Source organism: Orbicella faveolata, unplaced genomic scaffold, assembly GCF_042242905.1.
Source record: "Orbicella faveolata isolate gen_17 unplaced genomic scaffold, um_ofav_v1 contig_1, whole genome shotgun sequence".
Taxonomy (NCBI): Eukaryota; Metazoa; Cnidaria; class Anthozoa; order Scleractinia; family Merulinidae; genus Orbicella; species Orbicella faveolata.
Window position 1 is genome coordinate 12,297,033 of NW_028301536.1, and position 15,738 is coordinate 12,312,770.

Consider the following 15,738-nt stretch of genomic DNA (forward strand, 5'->3'; position numbering starts at 1 on the left):
GTTTTGCATGTGAATTGCGTTCAGTGTAGTAGCAGCTTACCATCACCTGAGCTGAATATTGGTCGTTTTAGCCGACTGGATTTTAATTTGTTCGACAGATACTAGCGTACTCATACAGTAAATAAAGCCTGATTGAAGCTTTTCGTCACATGGCAACCATTGCACGAAAAGATTAAAAGAAAACTTATCAGCTTTTGTACTGATGACAGTCAATCAAGATGTAAGTGCATGTTTAAAGCATCTTTCATCGCCATTCAGAATTAATTTCCTCAATACCATTTACTCTCACGATCGTCTTGTTGTTTTTCACATGAACCTCAGCTTGTATGGTTATTAAATTTCATTCAATATGCCGTCTCGTTGGGAGGATAGTGGGCATTTAAGGAGTGGCAGAGAAATGCAGTAAACAAATCTGAAGTTTCTTTTTTGGTTATTTAGCAATCAGTCCTACTAGTCGTACTAGTCATACCTTTAGTTTTAAAGGCAATTGCAAGTATTTGAAGCGTTTTTGGAAAAAATTTCAGCAAGTTCAGTTTTCGACAACGCGAGAAAAGATTTAGCGATTATACCGTAAACTTCCGAAAATAACGTCCCTCGTTACTTTCGGTATTAGCAGCCTTTGGGACTCGTTACTTTCGGGAGTAGTTAATATCGGAGGGTCGTTACTTTCGGGGAGCAAAAAACGTTATATAAAGTTGATACGACTGAGCTCTTTTTAAGAAATCTTGAAAACGTTTTCGTAAAAACAATTCTTTCAACAGCAAATTAAATTCTGTTTCAATTTAAATCTATGTTGGTGCCACATGGGTGAGCTCTTCACGTTTAGACCGTGTTGTCAGTGGTTGGTAGGAAAGCTAGTCAGATACAGTAAACTGTTCCTACTTCATGACGCACCGGCTACGTTAGTCTGATGTAACAAGATCTCAGTGCATTGGTCGAGTTTTCAATTTATATAAATTGGAAGACACGTTCCTTTTAATATGCTCCTGTTAAAAATGATTCAGAATTGTCAATTTTAATTTAAAGAAAAGTTCCTGTCAGTATATTTCTGTTACTTGATGAAAATTCTACGTGTTTTGTTTTAACACGGTAGTGCAACATGAATCGGCGAAGCACGAATTGACATTTCACAGCGCTTTGTAATATAAGCAATACCTTCCTTTGTTGTAGAGTGCCTTAAATCAAGTGACCGTTCGGTAACTTTCACTTGACTACTGATTGGAAGAAAAATAAATATACTACTGAACCTTGGTCTCACTATTGTCGGTGGAGGAGCGAGGTGGTTCGTTAATTACTTTCAGAGGGTCGCTACTTTCGGGATTTACTAGCGGCCACAATTTTTTCACGTTACTCCCGGGGGCGGGGGTTCGCTACTTTCGGAGGTTTACGGTAAGTTAAGGAGGTCTTCTACCCTCAGATATAAATTTTTCTCCCCAAAAAAATTTATTTTGGAACATGAAGATTGAACATCCCTGACTATTTGCAAAACGTATTTTGAAACGATTTTTTCAACGTAGCAACGCCCATAGCAATGGTTGTTTACAGTCTAAAAGTACTCACAAAATGGATTCAGTTCAGTTTTGGTACCTCTCAAGGTGTTCAGCCTTAAAAGTTCCACGGCAGGAGGTTTCGCGTTACCTTTTAGGGTATTGAGCCGAAAACAGTCAATGTCAGTTAATGTGTCGTTCCTGGTTGTTTTAAAATTGGTACCTCTTAGGGCGATGGAAAACATTTCAAGTCACCCCCACAAAATAGGATCTTGGTGCCTCTTAGGGCGCTCTTTTCAAAATTTCCGACGAGCACCTCCGTCCATGTTATATGGAAGTTTTCCCTCCCCCCCCCCCCTCCCCCCTCCCACACGGATTGCTAGTCTGAAGGGACAGTGTTAAGGTCAGTTCTATTCTTAATCCTTCTTAAGATATACTGTACGGACCTGTTGCATCAAGTTCGCTCGACTGCAGCTGAACTACTACGCACTACTTCTACACACTACTTGGTTGTGCATAAAACTTTGTTCACAGTAAAATGGTCAGTGCCTTTACGTGCTTGTGAAGAATCCCTCTTTTTTATAAAAGAACTACTTGAGAGTAAAGATCCAGTGTCTTCGCTCATCACTCACAGTAAAAGTTTTTTTAATCTCAAAAAGGTCGGTAACTATTTTAATTAATTACTTTTCATTATATATATTACTAATTTTGAATCAGTCAAATTTAGAATGACTTAAAAATCCTTAAACACCTTTATTGGCAAAAATACTTTCTTCTCCGCACTATTTCACGTTGGTAACCGATTGCAACTTAATTTCGTTGCAGATGAAAATTTCTAGTGGACAAAAACATCAAAACTCTAGCTGTCACAAACTTTTCAAACGCTTCATTAATTATCGTTGTTTGTTTGTTTACATGTTAATTAATTTCTTAAACGAATGACGTCAGCTGGAAGAGTTGTTGAGCAATTAGGATTATACTGTTAACAACCAACCAGCCACACCCATCAAGTTACATAATCGAAATTTTTCACCACGAAAAGAAGTCTTCGTGATCTAACATAATTAAAAGGGAAACAAAGAACACTTATCTTTTTACAAAGGAAATTAAAAGTTTACGTTTCGTTTTCGTAGAAGAAAGATTAGGACGAAAATAAAATAACAATTTAGTAAAATTTAACCGGACGCGCCATATTCACGGAAAGGTCTGTAATCCGATTTAACACATTTTTGAATTTTGTCGACGTACTTATTGGGTCACGTAAGAAAACTTTTTTATAGGAAATCTTTTAGAACGTCAAGAGATCAGAAATAATATTTCGTTTTTGAACGGAATAGCGATAGGAACAAAATGGCAATTTTAGAAGCACGAATTCCAGGAATTTTTTAACCGCCGATACGTCACATACTTACAGAATCACGTGATCAACAGGCACCCGGAAGGAGAAATTGGTGTACTGTGATGCACTGTGAAGTGTTTCGAGCTTTCTGTACGATAAACACTTAGATGAAAAGATGTCTACCTTATCTGAAGCGTGTTTGTACGACTGGGATGTGGAGAGAATGGTTATGTGGCTAAGAGAGGTGAGTTTAAATTTAGCTGGCGGATGATTTCAAGGAGAGCGTTTGCAGATTATAAACGACTTGTCAAAATGTTGGCTCTTGCAGCTGGTTTAAGCAACGGGTCGCTAATATCGTAGAAAGAATAGGAGCAGTCGTGTTAGAACATTCCTGCCGTACTTAAGGCTAAGATCCACTGAGATCTCTTCGCTATTCATAACTGAACTAAACACGGTCGAGTCTTCCGTTTGAGCTAAGGTTTTAATGTGCAATTCAAGTGTAAAGCAATTCATTTGTTTGCGGGCCGCTTCAACAACTTCGAGGGAGTACTAGCTGCGATCGTTTCAAAACCACAACCGTAGATAAGATGCATCGTGCAAGATCGCATACCTGGTTTGGATCGTCTTGGAGGGTAAGTGTCTTGCGAAATCCAAATGAATTCCGGAACTTCTCGGAAAAACCGTAAATACTTGACAGACGAATTGCAAAGCACGTAGTGTAAGATATAAAACTAAGATTTCGCAAGAGAGTCTTCTTGTAATATGTTTTTATCAAACCGAAAGCTTGGTGAATGAGTCAATATTCACTGAATGTTCACTGGTCAAATGTTGACGGCACAAAAAGAAAATAGCTCAAAGGTAAGTTTAAAATTGCAAATGTCTGAAATGAAACAAAATTTGAAATTAACAACTGATTAACTTGAATGCAACTCGACAGGTTGATCAGCTCATTGAGTTAACATATATGTTTTTACTTTTAAATTAAATTTGTTCTACTAGATAATCAATATGACGTGAAGCTTATTTTTGACTGTTGTCTCATATTTTCAATACTAATATTGTAAAATTTTGAAATCTTTTAGCAAGTGCAGAAAAGTTGTTGTAAAATTTGTATCCTGTTTTCCTTTAATTTTTATTATTTCAGCATTCATTGTTGAATACTTACTGCTTGAATATTTCATGGGTTTATGTATAATATATTGCAAGTGGAAATTATTAGTAAAGATGCATTTTGCCTAGTTTGTTCCATGAGTGTAAATCCATATTATAATATTATGGAAAAATGTGGAAAATTTTATGGAAATTGACCTAAACTTTCTGAATATTTTACTGAAATTTCTTAAAATTGTTTTAGAAATAGAAAACTTGTACTGTGTTTCTATTGAGTTATAGAAACATGAGTGGAAGTTTGGGAGAACGAGAAATGCTGTGGGAACAAGAGGCGAGGCAACTGTTTCCTTGCAGGCGAGTGTTTCCTCAGCTTTTTCGAGTTCACCCAAACTTTCACGAGTGTTTCTATAACTCAATAGAAACATGGAGAACATGTTTTCTGTTTCTGTTAGAGACAGAAAACAGGAAAAACAGCTTGTTAACTTTGATTATCAAAGTGTAAATTCTCTTTGCTTGCGCCATCATTACCGTAATGTCAACAGCTCATGTTAGTTCTGTGTTTTCATCCAGTTACAGAAACACGATTTTTAACCAATCAGCGTGCGTATTTTCTTAGGACTGTTTTCTAAACTGAATTAGAACACAATGAGGTAGATCAGATGATGTTTTGATTTTTCCCAATTTACAAATTGCAAGCTTTGTAGAGAGGTCAGCACAGCACTTATGTGACAGTTAGATTAACGTATCTCGCCCTAAAGCGTGGTTTTCACGAACTCAGTGCCAGCACAAGTGCAAGCATATAGTAGAATATACCATTCGCAAAATGGAACTACATCTGGGACCTGAGTGGCATTGTTGCCGCAAACAGTCAGTCTATGCCACCAATGCAATGGTAGGTTAAAGATATATAATTTTATGTTACTGGCTGGCTGAGAGGTCCGTTTAATGAAAAACTATGACCAAGCTCTTGAAAATGCTGCCGGAGGTCGCAGTCTGAGGGCAGCATTTTCAAGTTGGAGGTCACAGTTTTTCACTATTAATGCCGACTGACCCTAAGCCGGCTTTTCTACCATAAATTGAAGAGCAGAAAGCGAGGAAATTCATTTAGCGTGTTCCACAGAAATTCTCTCAAATACAGCAATGATCAGAGAGGTAAACTCAACTGCAATCGACTCATTTTTTGCTTAAAATCGTGTGGCAAGAGAAACACAGGATTCATGGGGAGTACGCGCCTTTACAGTGCCAAGCTACAAACAACCAAACAAACTCTCACAACTTCAAAACACTCACCCGAATTTACTTATGGTGCATAGGGATAAACTTGCATTGATTAATCATCGATGGAAGTGTGAAAATAGGTAAAAAAAATTGAAGATTACTGCTAATTTGTTCACAAAAATAGACCAACACGACAGATTCCGCCCGCTGTGGTGGGCCTGATAGGAAAATTCCGCCTACTCCCGGGACTAATCAGATTGCAGGATTTGTTGAATTCCACCTGCTCTTGAGCTGAGAAAAAAAATTCTTTTCTCGTGGTAAGGTTACTGTAGATTTTCAAGGGCTGATTTTGAGTCATGACTTTTAAAACAAGTCTATGATGCAATAAAAATGTGTCAACCATTGAGTTGAGCAGTATCAATTTTTGTAGCAATCTCATCCACAGACTTGTATTTTGCTTCTTTTGTTATCCCAGGTTGCATCTTTTTCACACAGAAGTCTTCACTTTTGTTGATTGCATTCATCTCCTAAGCAATAGACTATGCGATTTTGTAGTCTTTGCATTCCTAAATTTGAACGTAAGTGCAAATCACAAGCAAATTTCTTCACTGCCCTCTACTGGCACACAATGGGATTGCCATGAAATTACCAGCTGATAATTAATGACTGATATCTGACATGGGAGCCTCTTGAGATGCTCTTTTCCTCTCCTTCTTAGATTGTTTTTCCATATTCCATATTCCATATTCTAGTTCAACAAACAGGCCAACGAATATGTGTTTTGTTTTGATGTATAAATATTCGTATTGGGCTCAGCAGGCTGAATAGGCCATTTCAAAGGTTATTCTGCTATCTTTTCTCTTTTTCCCTTCTGCTTCTTTTCCATTTATCTGCTGATTCAGTTTATAAGCTGCTGAATGTTTCACAGTAGACTTTTCCTGGTGTAATATTTTCTATGAAATATAAACAATGCACCTTTCCAGGGAAGTGTTCCTATAACGTTTATTGTCACCAGACTCCCTGGCAAGTTGTAAGTTGCATTTCATTGGTTAATGGGATGGTCACGTTGACAAGCGCTTCAGTGAGGTGCAAGGCTGAAAACTCAAATTTTATTTTTGTGTGAATTTCCTCTCGAGATCTTGGTGAGTTTTTGGCTGGCGAGATTTGCGAGATCTCTGGTGAGATCAGCAAGATCTTGTCCAGATTTAGAAAGACTCAAACATCACAGCGAGATCTTGGCAACCTTGGTGAGATGTACAGTGTTTCCACCAGAGGGCGCCATTGCAGGAATCCCGCGTTACAATCAGAGATGCCCCCCAGAAAAACGAAAAAAGGGCCAATTTGGCCCTTTCCTTTTACAAGACTGCAGGCTTAATACAGGTATAATAGTTTAAAAGCCATCCAAGGGCTCAAAATTGTGATCGATAGGTCGCCAATGCAACAAGCATTTCATCCTTGGCGACCAAAAATTCTGGTTTAGTCACCATAATACAGCATAATGGTGACTACATTTCTCTGTGTTGATGATCAATAACAGTTATTTTGTCACACTTTATGTCCTTATAGAAAATCATATTGAAAGATCTTTGCTTCTAAAACATTCAACATAAGAAAATAAGTCAATCTGTGCTTTTGCTTTGCTGTATTGATTCTCTCACATCGGAAAACTTCCAAATGGCTGACCATGTTTGAAATCGCCCTATAATGTATTGCAAACCGTTGATCATTGACTATGTCATGTATGCCTAGGGATTGCTCTCTTGTAATGCACGGATCCTTCATACTAGTATCTGATTCAAAAGAAACTTTATTGAGTAGAAACACTTCAAAAAGCACTTATTAAATTTTTTAGATCCTAATAAACTGCTTTATTTTCCTTGGTACCCTGATGCATTTTTCCCCTCTGTAGCTTTCAATTTATTGGCCCCTTTCCTAAAAAATTGGCCCCTAAAAGAGATTTTCAGGGGCCACTTTGGCCCTCAAGTAAAATTTTCATCATCAGGTTGTATCATCCCAGCGAGTAACAGCAGTCAGAAAATTTTCTTTTGTTCTATGCAACCTATTGAAATATCAAAAAGGCATCGGATAATTTGTTAGCCCATCATCTCCTGAGTTATATTTTCCAGTCAGTGTCCTCAGTAACAAAAAGACTGGTAAATCAGTTTAGCAAGGACAGTCATTTTTGTGTTTAAAGGCTTGCACATGCCTACCTAAACAAAAATGGCAAATAAATTGTTATTTTCGGATTCTACACTGTATTAGCCTTACAGTGATATATAGTTTACCAAGGTTTTCTTTAAAGCAGCATGTAAAGAAATCTAATTAAAAGCAATATTTTACTCTCTTGCTTTGCTCTTTCATAAAAACAAATTTTGTTTTTACCGCTCAAAAATAACATTCATGTCTTCCTTACTCTGTGCTGTATCCTCTTTAAATTAATTAACTAGTAAGTAAACATGTTTTAATTCCTGGCCATTTTTATGACAGGAAAGTCTTCATGACTGTGTAATGCCTTTCTCATTGAAGAAAATAAATGGAATAACATTTCTGGTGAGGAGATTTAGATTTATTAAATATTAGTTTCTTGAATACTGTTTAAAGTACATTTTGTAGTTGTATTAGTTATTGGTGTATACAACTGTTAATTAGTAATATTTTCATAATTAATTTTCGCCACAACTTGACATCTATTAAACACTGTCAGTTTTAAGAGTTTGTGACTCAAAATCGAATATTTTATTCCTGACTTGTTTATTCAAGGGCTGTGGAGACCCCTTTTAAAGTAATGGGGATAAAAATCTGGCCAAGATAAACAAGCTTCAGGGGTCACTGTTCCACCTTTTTGTTACTTTCAAGCTGTGGTAAATTTCATACATTAACCCTTTTACTCCCATGTTGCCCACAACTGGCCATGACGAGCCTTGGCCTTTGTTCCACTTCTGACGTCATCACCTTTGACCAAAATTGTCATCATCCATACTCAAGTTCTGCTGGAGCAAAAGATCTTTCCAATGATACCCAGATCAGAGTAACTGGCTCAATGGAGCCTGAAATATGCACAAAAATGTTCAGAAATTTGAGGGAAAAACTTGCAGCAAAATTCCCTGCGACTACACTTGGCTACTCCATGGTAAAAATTGCCTGTCTCGATGATGCTTTCTCAGAAATCTTTGAACTGGAAGCAAACCCAGTTATAGGTGAATCACTGCAGCAAAAAGAGAAGGACAGAAAGGAAAGGCAAAACATTAATTAAAATAAAAAAAAACCCCAAAAGCCTAAAGATGTACTAGGTCACTTTCTTGTCCAAGATTTTGGCACATGCCCAAGCAAAAATGTTGTAAAACATGATGCTAGTGGAAAGGAAGACATGCTGTCATGTTGCAATTGCCTTTTTGAGTAGATTGGAGCCAGTTTGGCCCACATCCAGGCTGAAAATCTCCAAAGTGTCCAAAAATTGTGTTTTTGGCAAAAAGCTCCTCAGTCAATGGGTTAATTGGCATGTCATTGATCTGGAGCCCTAAAAAATCAACCCAAGTGCAAATGTGGTAGGGCTATGGCCCTACCAGCCCCTCCCCCTTAGCGGTCCCTGTTATGAGAGATAAATCAAGATTGCAAATCTAACAGAGAGGCTAAAAGGTGATCTCTCAGAAATGAAGTTCCCTACTTGAGCTACGTACTGACAGGAACTGTTTTGAGCCTATATTTTGCTGATATTGTGTATTGTTCCTAACCTTGGACTTGCAGAACTTATCAGATTATGAGATCACGTCACTTCGCATATCACAAGAGAGTAAGAGGTATTGTCAACTTCCATTGGTTGCAATGTTTCATAGATATTAATCCAAGACTGGAGTTGATTGAAAGTTAATAATTTTCATTCTGTATTAATAAATTTACTTTTCATTTATTTGTCACAGAAAACTGACAAAAGTGCTCAAAAAGATAAAAGCAAAGAGAAGAAATGTCAATAAAAGGTAAAGGTAATTTGGACTTATATGTTAACTGGCCATTGTCAACACTGTGCATTACTGATAGAGGTTCTTGACTTATTGTTGGAGCTTCTTTTGAAGTGTTCAAGAGCCACTTGCCATTTTTCAAATGTGACATACATGTACACAAAGCTACCTTGAAGACAGTGTTTACGGTAAATAGTCTTCAGTTGTCTCCTTCCTACAATATATTGCCCATCCACTAGCCTAAGGGAAACTGAAATTTTTCTGCATTGTTAATGTCGCCATAGCGAAAAACCAGTACTTGGGTAGTGGTCAACTTAAAAACTAGACACCCTAAGAGTGTTTACTTGGGCTTCATTACGAGTACGCGTATTGGACACGATAAAAGTAAATGAAGGAATCAGGATATTTTAGCACAAGAGTTCTGCTTAGATATTTAGTATTCATTACTTGCTACGTTGAGTATCCTCCTAATCCAATCGCAAGTTTAAACCATTTTGGTTCAAGAATCAAGCACAACTGTTTACGCATTTATGGAGAACTTGTTTGCAAAGAATTTTCTGGGTCTCTTTTCAACTTATGGCGATTACATTGTGCATCCTAGCAGAAGTTGTATGAAGTTTGTTTACTGGTCGTGATGATCCGAGTGAATTGTGTAGCTGAACATTTTGCCATGTTGCGATCTTCAACCCTTTTCAAGAGTCATATCTCCTTTGGAGAGCGAGTAATCTCTTTCAAGAGAACCAAAACAGTATCATGATAAACAACAGTTTACGACAAGGTGTCAAATTACATTGCACATAATTTGCATAAACTTTCAAGTTGCGTTTTTTGTGGATAACTTCCGAGAATTTGCAACCTTTAACACAGTTTATGAAGAAATATTCAAGCTACATATTTTTTATTAAATCAAGGCAGGAGTATTTTTAACAGGGAACTCATTTATAAGGGAAGATGCGGCATTCTGCTTTGCTATTTATTTGGTTTCGTGCTCATCTAGTCAGTCATGTCACGCAACATGATTTTCGTTAGCAGTCAGACACAGCTTTCTAAAAGAATTGGCGATTGCTAAGACTCAGCTAATTATATTTGAACTATTAGTGAAATAAATTTGGCTAAACTATCGTCAGTGCAGATTTTCCTTAGGACTCGGCAAGAACATTTGTTCGTCAATAATCCTGGACAATTCCCCGCACAATCGAACTTTTAATTTTCCCGCACAATTTGCCTCCAAAATCATACAATGATATTTTTGTTTCCTGCATCCCACTAGAAAGCCAACTAACTTGGAGGTAAGATATTTAATTCAAGTTACCGAAAGTCTTATCTGTACAAATTTGGAGATCAACATATATTGTATGGTACAAGAAACAAGTCGCATGTTTTAATAAGCTACAAGCCCAAAAATGTTTTCATATTTAGCTCATTTTATTGCAATATGATTTGCTTTACTGCCATGTTCTAAATAATAACAGCAGTAGCTACATACCATCATCGAGTGCCTATTTTTTGTCAGTGTTTTCATAGTTTGAACTCATACCGCGATCGGCTCAATTGTTATCTCACGAGAACATTTTGAAAGTGAACTTTGCTTTTTTGGCTGGCTTTCAAGTGATGTAATTCGTGGACCAACCCTTTCCGAAAATGATCGATATCTTTGTACATGTATGTGAGATGAACATATAAGGCACAATTATTGCCAAAACTTTCTTCACAAAACATTGCATTCTGCCATGAAGAGCAAGCAATGTCGAGTTCTCTTCCCCAATTTTTTCCATGGTCTACGCATGGAACATCTGGGACCATGATCCCCCTTTTGGCAACTAACAACGGCTTGCATTTTATGACTTGGGCTTTCCTATGGAAGCCAGAGTGAAAAACGTGACCTCAATGAGCTCTAAACTTGAGCCCACAATATGGTCACGTCATACTCTGTCAGTGGATACCTTGTTTTGATAGGTATCAATTGATCATAACATGGATGTCCAATATCAAAGACATACCTTGTAAAGCAAGGTTGCATGTCACAGTCAACCTATAAGCTGGGCTATGGCTGCCATGTTGTGCAACGTCATTGTCATTGTTGTTGTGCACATGCACCTACAAGCAATATTGCTAGCCATTTTTACCATGAAAAAAGTGATTTGTGGGCTCCTATGAGTATGGGGCTATGCTCCTCTATCTTTTTATATTATTGCTTTGTTTGAAGGAATAAAAATATGGAGAGAGAGAGAGAGTTGACATTATTTTCCTTGTTTATTGAATTACTGATTAAGTTGCAAGTTATTGTTTTCAGATTTGATGGGGAAACATCAAGGATTGAAGGGAGAAAAAAACCTTCTATACCAGCACATGTACACGATGACCCTCATGAAGATGGTATTTATCTGATAAAAATATTATATACAGGGTTCTCATTAATTTAGGGAGTAGACAGCTTGCTTCATGAAGTAAACGGTTGACACCAGTTTTGAGTGCCGAAGGCACCAGCCCCTAGTGGAGTCTGGGGACGTGCTCTCCCAGAAAATTTTGATATCAAGAGGCTCTGAAATACTATTTCATGCATTCTCTTGGATATATTTCCTCAAAAATGGTAAAGTTTGGTAAAGGCCAAAATGCCAAGAATTTTAAGGGACAGAGCGGGACGTGTGCTTTTGCTTTCAGTGGGTAGTGTTTCCACCGGAATTGATGCTGTAGATGTGCTTGGCATGATACAATCCACACTGGTATCGATCGATGACTCCACTACTGACTGTTTGACTCAACTACTGATTCTTTGAGCACTTCCACTGCTTTTTTCTTTTTTAGAAATCCCATCATTGTGGTTTGCTGCATTGGTCTTTTTGTTGAGCGTGAGTCGGCCATTTTCAACGTTTGTAGTACAAATAACAAATGAATCAACTCTGTACATAATCGAGATGCATGCTGCGTTTGGTTTGTGATTGTGTGCGCATGTATGCAAAGCAATATGGCAGTTTGTTGGCAAGGTAAACACGAACCAGCTAGGGATCAAAACAGACCTTAAGCAGCAAGAAAATGTGAAGGCTAATTTTATTGTGCAATACAAAAATGGCTTAGAAGGAAGTTGTCCCTTTTGAAGGTAGACATTTTTATTTATTTTCATTACTCTTTACAACTTAAACACAGATTATTTCACAAAAAGTAGGTGGCTCAGAAATCGAAGTAGCCGGTTCTTGAGCTGGTGGCCAGCACTTAATTAATGAGAACCCTGATTTATAATAATAATTTTCAATAGCATTTCACATTAAATAAAAAGAGAGCTATCAACTGAAGTCAGCATTCTTTGCTTCAGAGGCTGCTTGGCCATTGCAATTTGGGACATGATTACTCAGTGGCCAAATTTACACTGTCTAGAGCCAGGTTGTCTATCTGGACAGATTATCCATCTTAAGTACTTATAATCCATCTAGGTATAAGACAAATCCATCTATTGTAAGTATAATACAAATTTCAATGGATAGGGGTTTAAGACCACGTGGAAGCATGGCAAGAGAATGCTATCAAAAACAATATGGCGGCACTTGTAGCGTTGCTGACAAACAAAGCAAGAAGATGAGAATTAGATACAGCAGTACACTGTATATCAGAGAAGAACATCCTCTGTCCAGCATATGCCTGAATCGGAAAAAGCTTAATAAACTTCACATTACCCTTTTCTCTTGCCAATCTCATCCTAGGAAAACAATTTAAGTAGAGATGAGAAGTAAGAAATGGTGGGAGGAAGGCCTTCAAATAATGGACACACCCTTCATTTCAGTCTTGGAGAAAATTGAACATTTAATTACAAAGGAAACAACAAGGTTTAAGAAACCTAACCCTACATTAAAACCCATCTTTGTTTTTCATCTAGATATAAATTTAGAGACAAATTATCCATCTTAGACAAATTATTCCTCTGTCAGCCTGTCTTGAAGACAAGTAACGTAATATTATTTCAGCAGAAAGTGACGGCTGGTGTACAGATGAATTTTCTGATGACCCTGATGAGGAAGATGAGGTACAAGTTTCAGTCAACTCTTTTGTTGCAATTACATGCAACTTAATTAAGCATATATTTTTTACATACTATAAAATACCAAATGTTGTGCGGCTCCAGAAAATACCGATACCCACCCTAAGGAGGGTTTACTGATTGAAAATTCCAAGCAGGATTGGCCTCAAAGGCTATGTTCAATTTTTCAAGGAAAGAATATGAAACAAAAATTTGTGTAAGTATTATGTACAGGGTCTGCAAGCCCCTCTGGAAGAGTTCATTTTGCAAGTAAGTTAAAGGAAACACTCCAAGCACTAGGCTGGCTGTGTTACACATCGCTACTGTTTATTGTCGATTGATCGGAACATGTGAATTAGATACTGTATGCTCTACGAAAACATCTAGTTGAGCATTTCCCTGAACACACTTTAAAATTAATAGATTACGTCTAACTTGTCAGATGACCTTCCTGTATGACCATGTCCCTATGAAACTGTGGTGCAATTTCTCTTGAAGGACCATTTACATGTGGATGAAACTGATACCATAATTTTATGGGAGATCAAGGAAGGAGAGGGCACTAGAATTTCAATGAAGATGTTTTTCTTAAAATCTACTTGCATTTCCCAAAATTTCAGGAATTAGAAAAATGACTGTGATTAAAGATCGTTTAAAAACATTCATGCAAAATAACATATTAAGATTCTTTAAGATAGAGCTTTTGCAAAGTAACCTAAGAAAATGTAAATTTCAGCTCAAAATCTTTCTTACAGATTTTTTAATTTTATTTTGTTCGAATGTCTTTTCCTCGCAGAAAACTGTCAGTAGTAAGCTACCTTAACTTACAATTAGTCCATTAATTTTTATTCTGTCCTCAGGAGGAACAAAGTGATGATGACTCAGGCGGAGAATACATTGAACCAGAAGGAGATGACACTCTTAATCATACTCCAGGTGAGTTCTTAATTAATTTGAAAACTAATAATAATAATAATGATGATAATAATAATAATAATAATAGTAATAATAATGATGTAATGTAATAATAATAATGTAACTGTGCAGTCATTCTGTTTTCTTACCATGTACATGCACAGCTTTGGTGTTGGATAGTTTTTTTTTTTTTTTCCGTTCACCTCCCCAGAGTTTTCTTTTTCTGCCAGGTGATAGGTCATTTTCTCAACATGTTAATGCCTCCATCACCAGCAATATTGTTTTTTTCACTACCAAAGTAATGATCATAGCCCTCTGATACGAAATGTAAGTTCCCTTGTAATGAGTCTTAATGGAAAAAGATCTCCTCAGGACTAGACTCCCTGTAAAGGGTTTGAGGGAGGGGGGTGGGGGTGGTGTCATTTTCAGGACAGCTTAAATGACAATATTATCAAAGATCTATGGTACATGTATATACTATGGACAAGATACAATTTGTCTGTAAGGGCAGCAGCCCTGGACTATTCTAAGAGTATTAACTATTTACAACAAAGCTCCAATGAAACAAGAAGAAAGAGGCTGACAACGTTTGAGCCAAACTTTAACAAAATTTATTGGTATGAGAAAATAAACCCCCTGGGTGTAAAGAGAGGGACACACACACTTCTGAGTGTAGGTTGAAAATGCGTTTTACTCTAACCACGAGACCCTAGATATATCGGTATCTCACAATCATTTAAGTGTCAATCAAATCCATTGGAAGCGGCGTATATTGTAACATCTCCCCTTTTATAACGAGCTTAATTAGAACTTAATTTTCCACTGTGGTATGACAATCAATATAAAACGGTAAAAATTATATAAAAAAAAGAAAACAAAAAAATCAGTATGTAGTATCTAGTATGCGAACTCTAAAGTCCTGGAAACAAGTGTCCACGTTTGTAAGACTAGTTTGCGAACTTTAGAGTGTCTTTAGCACACGTAATCCTGAAACCGTACAGGTTTCTTAATGGTCCTGGAGCTTGTTCTTGCTTATGGTGCAGTTGTGCTGGCTGCAAGGTCGGTGCTTGCTGACAACATGGAAGTTTGTGGTACTGCACTTTCAGCTTTTAGGGCTGTCTTGCTCTGCTACGTGCTCAGACTGAGATGGTTTGATTGCCTGTCTACTGTGGCGTAGCACTTCCCCTCCACTTGTTTCTACTAGGTAAGACCTGTCTGAGAGTTTCTGCAGTGGCTGTTGGGGGTTGCTGGCTTGAAATTCAGCACACACTTGGCACTTAGTAACAGCCTCTTTGATGTCACTGTTCATGGCTGGCCAGTAGACACAATCTCTCGCCTTCCTCAAGCAAGCTTCTATTCCAAGATGGCTGGAGTGTAATCATGATATCACTTCAGGTCTTGGTGCACGGGGAATGATAACACGTTGACTCTTAAGGAGTATCCCATTGTGCAACGTAAGATCTTCGCGAAAGTTTCAGTAGTCCCTGATGGAAATAGGAACTTGTTCCCTTGTGTCAGGCCATCCCACCAGTATGGTGCTCTTGAGGGTCTGCATCACAGGATCTTGTTCAGTGGCTTTCTGTAGCTGGGCTAGTCTTTCGCTGGTAATCTTGACTGTGTCTAATGGGTTGATTTCTTCCAGTTCTAGAGCAAACACCTGGAATTCATCATAAGACTGGTTGCCTTGATCTTTGAGGTAGGCTC

General features: G+C 37.5%; 1 protein-coding gene across 4 annotated transcripts in view; it reads left to right on the forward strand.

Moving 5' to 3' along the window:
- Positions 1-2,877: 2,877 nt before the first annotated feature.
- Positions 2,878-15,738, forward strand: part of LOC110041741 (uncharacterized) — a 35,694-nt gene continuing 22,833 nt past the window's right edge. Inside the window, exons 1-7 of one of the 4 annotated variants that reach the window (XM_089289549.1) lie at positions 2,878-3,070; positions 7,642-7,704; positions 8,899-8,951; positions 9,072-9,128; positions 11,404-11,486; positions 13,067-13,125; positions 13,980-14,055. In XM_089289549.1, coding sequence (XP_089145675.1) covers positions 3,002-3,070; positions 7,642-7,704; positions 8,899-8,951; positions 9,072-9,128; positions 11,404-11,486; positions 13,067-13,125; positions 13,980-14,055 — 460 coding nt within the window. In that variant the 5' untranslated portion in view covers positions 2,878-3,001. Of the gene's footprint in view, positions 3,071-3,170; positions 3,459-3,518; positions 3,685-7,641; positions 7,705-8,898; positions 8,952-9,071; positions 9,129-11,403; positions 11,487-13,066; positions 13,126-13,979; positions 14,056-15,738 lie in introns of those variants that run through there. The other 3 variants (XM_089289555.1, XM_089289564.1, XM_089289558.1) reach the window with 3 other exon arrangements.